Here is a 10,605-nt window from a genome sequence, read left to right as displayed (position 1 = left end):
ATTTCCCCACACACACCCAATCAAAATATTGAGATAACCATTTTGTCCAATGTAGTTGAAAGGTCCGGAAACTACGTATTTGAGGATGAGAACCCCCCTACAGCCCTCAAGGTAAGGGTTGTAAGTTATGCCCTGGGGACATATAAGACTTATATAGGAAGGGTGATCACATAAACTTCGGAGGGGCTCATTGGGTTACTAATCAGAAGTTTTAGTGCCCTTTTTTTTAGTGCCCTTTCAGTGACCTGGTCTGGCCGAGCAGGAGTAGGTATCCTGTTGTCCCCCAAAGCGGCCACTGGGCACATCGAATATGAGCCTGTGTCTGAGTGAATCGTACGGGCAAGAATTAAAGGAACAATCTGTATGTCCTTGGCGTTTACGCCCCAATAAAAGATGCCACTGAACAGCAAAAAGATCAGTCTTACAGTGACCTGCAGACAGTCATTGATAAGAGTCCCCGGAAAGATATCCTCCTAATTGGAGGCGACTTCAATGCCAGAATCGGCGGAAAGCTGAATAACTCGGAACAGGCGATCGGCAAGCACAGCCTCGGAGACAGGTTCATAAATGGAAACAGGCTTTTGCTGTTCGCAATGCAAAACAATCTTGCTGTGGCTAACACCTGGTTTAGGCACAAGCCGTGTCACATATACATGGGAATCCTGCGATGGAAGAGTAAAGGCCCAAATATATTATCTTCTTGTATCCCGACGGTGGAAATCCATGGTGTTGGACAATTAATCTCTTATTTCCTTAAAAAACTGAAATACTCATTTCTTTAAAAAGGCAATTTTATAAATATCAAACTAAGAAGTTTCTAAGTAGATTCAGACGTGTTATTAAAAATAAGATGTGTCCATATATTACATAGGTTAAAAGTCAAATAAAACAAAAGGTGAAAAACAAATATTTAAAAAAAAACTTTCAGATGTAAAACAAAAGTGGAAAAGAAGACAATTCAAACAACATAGTTTATAGGCATGAGCATCTTGTGTTGGGCACCCTGTTAAATTCAATTCTTTGTATAAATTCTTTGATGACGAGATAAATCGTAAATTAAGGACAAACCTGTCTTACATATATCATATTCGAAAGGTTTTTCTCTTGTATGTATTCTCATATGACGATTTAGATCGTAACTTTAAGCAGAACACTTGTTGCACTTATCACAATCGAAAGATTTTCCACCAATAAGAATTATTTGATGATTAGATAAACCAGATCTATGTATTACATTTCTTTCATATATTCCATTTGAAAGATTTGTTTTCGGGTATGAGTTCATTGATGAACAGATAAATTGGAACTTAAAGAAAAAGATTTCTTACAAATATCACATTCAAAAGGTTTTTCTCCAGTGTGAGTTCTTTGATGAGTAGATAAATTGGAACTTGAAGTAAAACATTTCTTACAAATATCGCATCTAAAAGGCTTTTCCCCAGTATGAGTTCTTTGATGACAAGAAAAACTGGAACTTGAAGTAAAATGTTTCTTACATATATCACATTTGAAAGGTTTTTCTCCAGTATGAGTTCTTTGATGATAAGATAAACCAGAGCTTCTTGTAAAACCCCTCTTACATAGATCACATTTGAAAGGTTTTTCTCCTGTATGAGTTCTTTGATGATTAGATAAACTGGAACTTTAAGTAAAAGATTTCTTACAAATATCACATTCAAAAGGTTTTTCTCCAGTATTAGTTCTTTGATGATCAGATAGATGATTTTTTGCGCGGAATGTTTGATCACAAATATCACATTCAAAAGGTTTTTCTCCAGTATGAGTTCTTTTATGAAGAGATAGTTGTTCTTTTCGGCGGTATGTTTTCCCACATATAATACATTCAAAAGGCTTTTCTCCAGTATGAGCTCTTTGATGACGAGATAAACTAGCACATGTAGTAAACCGTTTCTTACATATATCACACTCAAAAGGACTTTTTCCAGTATGAGATACTTCTTGTTTCGATAGATCATTTTCAGGAAATCCAAAAATGTGACTTGGCATTTTATTTTGGCAAGTCACTTCATTTTTTAACCATATGCTTGCAAAACCAGGTTGGCATGGTAAATCAGGTCCTTCTTTCCTGATATCATTATGATGCAACTTTGCAATAGGAGGATCTAAAATACTATAAAATTTGCTAAAAATAAATCAACAAGACTTGCATTTTTTAGCCTTTTTTTTATTTAGTACACAACGCAGCTTTCGACAATTTTAGCCTTTCACAGGCATCATAATAGCTCATAAATCTGTATTTAACTTATAACAGCCGAATTGAGGCATTGTTCTTATAACAGTATAAATTCTTTATTCCTTTCTTAAGTCGATAATTCAAAATTCTGGTTGTACATAAATTTATTAAAGGTGGAATTGTCTAAAAAAAAACATCTCTGTACTGTAGTATCCATGCACTATATCAACCTCTACTCCTATCAGTTACCGTAGTTTTTATAATAAGTTGATCATATTTATCGATGTAATTTTTTTATATTTTGGTAATACAATATAATATTGTAAATAATTCGACACTATACCCAAAAAGTTTGTTAAGGATGGTAAAAGCAATCAAGGATTACTCTAAAGAGAAAATTACTGATTTCTGATTATTAGATCAAGCTCTTTTTAATCAAATCTTCCACAACCCGTGCCGCAGCCATTTAAAAATTTGCTTCCCAATTACTTGCACTATCCTACCCGGCTGAAACAAGACAGTCCCTATTTGGTAGAGGCAGAGTACACATCCAATTGACAGTCAAAGTTGGATTTGCTTACATTGCCAGGTTAGGACAAGTTGATACTAAATAATAAGTAATATAACCTTAAAACGATGAGTAGTGAATAATCAGTTTGTTTGACAGTGGAATTTACTGAGTTAGCTAAGAAATGAATAAGCCTTAGTGGCAACAAAGAATTATGGGAAGGTGGCAGCGCCTTTTTATGGAGGCTGAGGAGTTTTCCATTTTTTTTGGAATGTATAGGCGAATTTTCTGAAAGCTGAATATTTTAAAGAAAGAAGACTATATTTGCCTTTGTGGTAGCTGGAAAAAGCCTATATTTGCCTCTGTGGCAGTTGAAAAGAAGTCTTTGTTTGCCTTTGTGGCAGCTGAAAAAAAAACTATATTTGTCTTTGTGGCAGTTAAAAAAAGCCTATATTTTGCCTTTGTGGCAGTTGGGAGGCATTTGTAATCCCTTGGATTAGTTGGATGATATGTTAGCCTGTGTGGCAATCTTTTTGTATATTATCCCCACATGAGATGTGTAGGTTAATTGGAGAAAAAAAGGTATTTTGATACGTATATGTATGTTATACAAACGGTTCTAATGAATTAAAATACGTATAATCTAGTATGACCAGATTTTGAGGAATTCTACAACGATTAGCAGGGTAGCTCATACCTTTGCAGATATGGAAATAGTGGACGCCACAGGAAAGCCTGGATACTCAAAAAAAAAGGGAAAAAACGAAAAAAAGAAGCCGAACAGGTGTCTAAGCCTGCTGTGGCTCTCAGTCAAGAAGCAAGTCGTTTTAGTGAGAAATTACTGATAAGGGCTTAATGCCTATAAAACAGTTTACTAGGACTGTCCTCATGATAGCCTTGAAGGTCTGACAGCATTTCCCCCGGAAATATGGTTACCTTTTTCGCCTTTACAAGAAAAAAAATTGCGAACTGCGTGAATGATATTTTCAAGGTTAATCTTTAAATATATATTTAAAATCAATCAAAGGGGAAGACCCTGAAGATTTTCGACAATAAGATCTGGTCTGTTTTTTGTTGTTGTTGTTTAAGCATATATGTATGTATATATAATGTCAACATAGGCTAGATACGTTGGAAAAGCACTTTCCTTGGTGATTTGAAGATAAGGGCGTTTGCTCCCATTTGAAAGGAAACGTTAATAATATTTAATATTTTTTTTTTTGAATTTTTACACCTTGAGCAAGTAAAAGGCACTTTAAAAAATAGTGAAGGGAGTATTGAGATAACTAATATTTTGATATGCCTAAGTTACGCAATGTCAAAAGAAGCTAAAAATCAACATAACAAATGACTATCAGAAACCTGGCAGGTTTTCCTGAAAGAAGGTCAGATTTCGGTCTATTACAAAATCAAGATTTTACTTTTCCAGGGGCTGAAAATTGAGTTTCATTTCTTAATGAAAAAAAAAAAACGTTATTTGACAGTGTGGTGTGCTTTTCGGTGCTTATAGAAAAAAAAAATGATAAATGGAAAGGGAGCCCTCCCCCCGGATTGTTTTCTAGTCACAGAATATTAGGATGGCAAAATAGAATGTGGATGCACAAGTATGTGCTTGCATAAAAAAGATTATTACTCATCTGAAGATAAATGAGAGGTTTCAAGAAAATATCTAGAAGAATATTAACGATTGATGTAGAGTGGAAGAAATCGTCGCTCAGGCATATTTCGTTTCCAGATCGTAAAGAAAAAAAAAATGCGTTTTGTCAGGTGCTGATAAATCTAGTCGTTGGTTTCGTGGAGACCAGGAGCGTAAAACGTTGACAGAAGGCCGTTGCCAACAAGAAAACTTGTTATGCATAAACTTGTGAAAAATTACCCGGGTGACTGTCAAGGCACCCTCGCATCGACTCACCTATGTCATATTTCCTCGAGGACAAAGGTTACTCAAGTTCAACAGTGGGAATCTTGTCGAAATGGGTTAATAATCGTTCTCCATTGCTAAGAAAAGAGGGGTTGATAAATCTTGTGTGAGCCTACCGCATTGATGCTATTAAAATTCTGGGAAATGATAAAAAATAATGTTAAAGATATTGTGACGAAAAAAAAGATAATAAAAACAAAACAGATAAAATAACTAAACACGTACTTGAAATTAAGCTATAAGAAAAAAAAATACACTGAAGATTTTTCCTTTCCGGCCTCATTTCTTATTCTAAGGGAGCTGAAAAAAAGAAAAAAAAAGAAAATGATAAATTCAACCAGATTGAGAGCCAAATTCTATGAATCTGAGAATTGGACACACTGGAAATCAGAAAGAAGTAAGATAAGAAAGAATGACTGGACGTCAAGATACGATGGAAATAAAGTTTTGACATTAGATTAAGCGTTAGCCAAAGTGTCTTGGCAAATTATCACCTTTTTTTGTTTTGTTTTGTAGAAATGCCTCCAATCGACGTGAATGAAAAGACGTGCCTTAATGGCAGAGATTTTACAGATACGATAATAAAATTCAAGGAAGGAAAATCGTCTATTGAATTCAAACCAAGAGAGGTAAAAATCTGAGGGGAAAAGTTTGAGTCTTGCGATGAGAAGAAAGTGTGGCAAGCTACTGAATGTCTGACGAGCAAGAAAAAATCGTCACTAGTCCTCTTACTCAGAGCTACCGATATTCAGTCAGTGAAAACATTTCTGTTGCTGCTGTTAGAACTATTAAATCATGCGAGACACGAGCAGGTTACCCAAAACCCAACCGTGGTACCAAATCAGGATAGTACCGAATCAACTAGTGCCGAAACCACTTGAGGGAGAGGCCTCATGGTCAACAAGTTACTTCCAGCCGTCCCAACAGATTCCAAACTGTGGACCAGAGACATGGACAGATGCACAAGGGAGTCTGGTTGAAACCTTTGTCCACCCTCATGCAAGCCATTTTAGAAGTTTTGATCATTGGGATCAAAGAAAGGAATATGTATTCCAAGACACTCGACGTTTTATCGCCGGAAATTTAGTGAATCACATATCGCATTGAAAAGAAGTCTCGCAAGTGACAGGGTTCACACATTCAGAAGAAATTTTAGATTGGAGCACTAATGGGGTTGACATAGAAGCTTACTTTGTTCCGTATAAGGGTGTACTCGTACAAGCATTGCTTTGAGTCGAAATGTTCATGTTAATTGTTTCGTTTGTTCTTTTGTTTAAAAATAAAAGGTTGATTGATTGATTGATATAGAGGGAATTTCTATGATTCAGTTGTACCTGTTCCAGCAGAATTTCCTAATTCAAAATCAGTGGACCTGTTTCAGGATTTTGTTAAAAAAAAAACTTTTATAACACGGATCCGTAATGGATCGGTGCTGCCATGGGGAAAGCTAGGATATAGTGACCCTCCAAAACTGGTAATGGGACTTACTATAGAACCAGAGAAACCCGGGCTATGTCACGATGAAACATTCTTGAGTTTATGGATAAATTATCTCCCATTTTCGTTAGACACCTTGTTGGATATTCAACCATATTTAAATGTGGACGGTGAAGGTTTTCCAGTAGATGAACATAATGCCTATGACCACGTTTTTGTCAGGCCAACTAGCAGAACGTACCTTGGATTTAAATACCCGGGCGTACACGTAGACGACGAAGAAGATTGGTATTTTGTTTGGACTGTGTTGACTTTTGACTCTAGGTTATCTCCATATGTTTATGCACGAATTTTGGAAATACCAACCCTTATTTACAGAAAAGCAGAGGGATGGAAGCATTATGATGACGTGTTTCATTACTCCCCACCTGGCCCCGATTCTAACTCTGTGGGAGAAAGAAACCTTAGATTCGTAATATCGCTGGAGGAAAAATTAGGATTTTTTATATCGAATAAATCGAAATTACATTCATCCTCAAAAGTGAAACATTTAGGCATGTTTATTAACTTTAAAAGCGTCTCTTTTATAATACCAGAGGATAAGGTGAAAGAATTTGAAACTTTGAGGATTGAACTCCTTGGTAGACCTTATTTAAAGGTTAAAGACTTGCAGAGGTTTATAGAAAAAGTAGTAAGCTTCACCCCTCCCTTTCCTCATGCATGTCTTTTTATAAAATCATGTTCCTCGTGTTTCGGAGGCTGGGAAAGAAAAAGATGCCAGGAGGAAAATTACTAGAAAATGTGACTGAAGAAATAAGATTTTGGGGATGTTTAAAAGCTTCACCAAGGGAACTGTTCCTATCAGTTGTAAAATTGAATATTTGGTTGAATATGATTTATGTACCCTCGAGTTTGAATCTGGCAGATGCGCCTTCAAGATCGATTGAGAAACAACACTGTATGCTTAGTGCCTGGGCATCGTTAAAAGTGCAAAAAACTTTTGGTGAAGGGAGGGGGCACACATTTGATTTGATGGCATTGCAATCAAACGTTCAGCATGATCTTCAAGGGGCTCCTTTGCCTTTCTATTCACCATATCCGCAGCATGGCGCAGTCGGAATTGATTTCTTTACCCATAGATTGTCTCCATTGGAAAATTATTATGTTTTCCCCCCTTTTTGTATGATCCCACATATTCAACATCATTTGTTATGCATGCACGTGAAAGTCACAATTGTGCTCCCTTTTAAAAAGAAGCACCATGGTGGCCCATCATAAAAGCATATGCCACAGATTTCTTTCCCTTAGGGAAAAAGGGAGATAAGAAGGTTTTGCGTTTCCCTTCGAAGAAGGGATATCTCAAAGATAATAGAGGTCTGATAAGTGATCTAGTTGCAGTAAGAGTCAAATTTTAAAATATTAGAGTATATGCAAGTCTATTATGTATTTGTATTTGATGAAAAATAGTGATTTTGACAAATAAAATTTGTTCAAAGTCTAAAATACTTCGATTTTGATTGCAGATTCATACCCAACATAACCTTATAAGATGGGAAACCAGACAAAAGAGTTGGTTGATCTGCTCCAGACTTCACACTATGGGAAACGGAAATCAAGATTGCAGGAGGACCTAGAGCACTTTTTGAGGGGTCTTGATAAAACGCTTTCAAATTGTTTACCTAGAAATATTGTTTTCTTTTTGATATCGAGAGAAGAAAAGGGAAGACCTATTTTACATCGTTTTGAGTGCCCAAATTTAGCGACCCGTCAATGAGATTGTGGATGTAAAAGGACCCTGGCAGCAGGGACAGTCGATTCCCTTACTGGACAAATCACTGCAATTTCCAATGCTGTGGGCCGCACCAAAACCTGGTCAGAGGAAAAAAGCTCAGGGAATCCAGCCAAATCTTATGAAGTGAGGACACTCTTAGCGGCTATCAGGGCAAAACAGGCTCAACATGCAGTTACTCCAAAACAAGCGATACCTTTTCAAATTTGAAAACCGGTAAGGCTGGCAAAAAATTTGTGGTCTACCTCTGTGCTGCTTAAAACAAACGGTGATTATTCAGGTGCCTTAGAATGTTTACGCAATAGAGCCTTCTTTATTATACAGTTCTTTGGAGGAAATAGAGCCTCAGATTTAGCTCTAACAAAAAGTAAAGAGATCCTTTTCTTCCCGGATAAAGAGGGTCTGTTTTTGAACCATACGTTAGGGAAAATCCTAAGGCAGGGAAAGCAGGATGGGGATGGTGTTCTTCTTGCCCAATCTTAGCAAGTTTTGAAAGCTGGAAGCTGAGTAGGATGGTGAAAGATAAAATACTATCCTACCCGGCGACAACTGAAACAAGACAGTCCCTATTTGATAGAGGATGGAGGTGCGAGGGTGTAAGGAGGCTATCCCCAATCATAGTATGGAGGCAAAAAAAAAACGATTGCAAAAAGAAATGAAGCTATGGACAAAGAGAATCAAGAATTGATATGGATAAAAGCTCTCAATAGACACAACCAGCATTCTTTTGGGGTACCTTACGGTGCTCTTCTTGCCCAATCTTAGCAAGTTGTGAAAGCTGGGAGCTGAGTAGAATGGTAAAAGATAGATTACTATCTGTCTTGACTTTTCTCTCCCTACAATTAGCCATGTCTTGATGCAACGTACTTCAAAATACTTGATAACTTCAATTCAAAATCAACGGTTTTATATTTTATTTGTTTTATATTTTCAAGTATATCTTGGTACATTTTCTAAATTCCAAGAAGGTAGACATTGTAGGTAGGAAGGTAGGGGAGGTTTCACCTCCTGCCTCTTTTTACTACCACAAAAGTGAGAAATACATTTTTTTTTTCTGAAAAATCAAGGCGTTTCTAATGATTAAAAAGCTAATATCGTAAACTAGACTAGTTGCCAGAAAAAAGAAGCAAATCAATTCTCAAAGAACTACCTCCGCCTGCAACATACCAACAATAAAATATACACTGTGCAACATGCAACAATTGTGATTATCCTGAACACAAATAATTTTCATCTCTGTCTTACGAATCCAAAGGCTGTGGATTCGTGGCAAATACCCAAGAGGGGTGTTAGAAGCATCATTAAAAAAAAGTACTGAACAATTTTAAAGCAAATGGCCCGACGTCATCGGGCACACTATACTTTCAATTTAATAAAAGACAATATTTATGAAAAAGCCCCATTTTTATTTGATTTTTAAATAGCCCTTGGGGATTGAACCCCATACAAATCCTCCAACTCTTCGGCGACAGTGTTGCATTAAAATCAAACGAAACTAATGCGTTTCTAGAAGCGAATGATTAAAATATGGAGTTGTACATTTGCATATTATTAAGGTATATTTACCATAAAAAGCATATTATTTTTTTGTTTTTACATATAGCTAAATCCATATTTTAAAAACTCTGAAAAGGTTATAATAAGTTCCAAAAGCCAGAATAAAAAATTTTATGTCTTAATAATCAAAACCATCAGGGGCTATTATTTACTCAATAGTTAGTTTTTCGAATGCAACCAGTGTACTCAGATGAAATACACGCCCCGCCGCAGTTTCAAAAGAAAGTTTAAGATCCACCTTCTCATTTTGGATATGTTAAAACACAGGATTTGATCAGAACATCTGAATCATACCTTTGTCCACGTCAATATTAGACTCCAGTTTAAGATATTCAGCATTATGTTGAAAATTTGAAGAGATGCCAGGAGAAACAGCAAACACATTTACTTCATTTTCCATTAATAACACAGGATGTGCACTTACAAAAATATTTTGACCATCATTTGAGGATGTGTCTTCAGCTTCTACAAAAAATAGACAAAATCAAATAAAACTCTCACAACAAAGCAAGCCGGTTAGTCATAGAACATTTACAATGCCACAATTTTTGTATGGCTGTTCATGGATGAGTAAAAGTAAATTGATCATCTTAGCATGTAGCCCCCCAATATTATTTAGCAGCAGCAACACCATACAGATATTTATAAAGACATTTCTGCTTTCTTTATAAATTATACCTCGTTATCAAAATTAAACTCAACCAATCGTGTGCCAAACCGCTTTCTAGATCACATTGTAGTGTTTTTTTTTGTGGATGGTGAAAACCTCCCTTGAAAAGAATGCAGATGGTCTGGTATTATAATTTCTTATCCTTTGGTATTAAAGCTTTTAGAAATAGGTGATACTAAGAGCACCTCCTAAAACCCCCTCCCCCCGGACTCGACCAAAACCTATTCAAAACTATATATTATTATGGTGAAGACCTCCCTTCACAAGAACGCAGATGGGCTGGTATTGTAATTTCTTATCCTTTGGTCTTAAGCCTTTTACAAATAGGCAATGCTAAGAACACCTAAAGCCCTCCAGAGCTCTACCCAAACTATTCCGGAAAAGGTTCAACAGTCCCCTTTTGGCTTGTCAAGTCTGTCACAAAGCTCAATTGATGAGTAAAATTCAATGGATAACACAATGATTGAGGTGGTGACAAACATCACAATCAAGGATAAAAATGAAAATTAGTTTCAAGAGGTCCTTTCAA

At 36.2% G+C, this 10,605-nt stretch overlaps 1 protein-coding gene across 1 annotated transcript in view; it reads right to left on the bottom strand.

Annotated features, from left to right (window-relative positions):
• Positions 1-473: 473 nt before the first annotated feature.
• The window catches only part of LOC148945687 (uncharacterized), a 152,662-nt gene continuing 142,530 nt past the window's right edge, over positions 474-10,605 (bottom strand). The window contains exons 9-11 of the mRNA XM_089098239.1: positions 9,701-9,871; positions 1,665-2,123; positions 474-622 (exon numbers count right to left, since the gene is read on the bottom strand). Coding sequence (XP_088954365.1) covers positions 474-622; positions 1,665-2,123; positions 9,701-9,871 — 779 coding nt within the window. The remainder of the gene's footprint in view (positions 623-1,664; positions 2,124-9,700; positions 9,872-10,605) is intronic.

Source organism: Artemia sp. Qi Xiang Cuo, chromosome 12 (genome assembly GCF_049724085.1).
Source record: "Artemia sp. Qi Xiang Cuo chromosome 12, ASM4972408v1, whole genome shotgun sequence".
NCBI classification, from domain to species: domain Eukaryota; kingdom Metazoa; phylum Arthropoda; class Branchiopoda; order Anostraca; family Artemiidae; genus Artemia; species Artemia sp. Qi Xiang Cuo.
The sequence above is the reverse complement of the archived record's forward strand: the minus strand, read 5'-3'. Positions and strand labels throughout refer to the sequence as shown.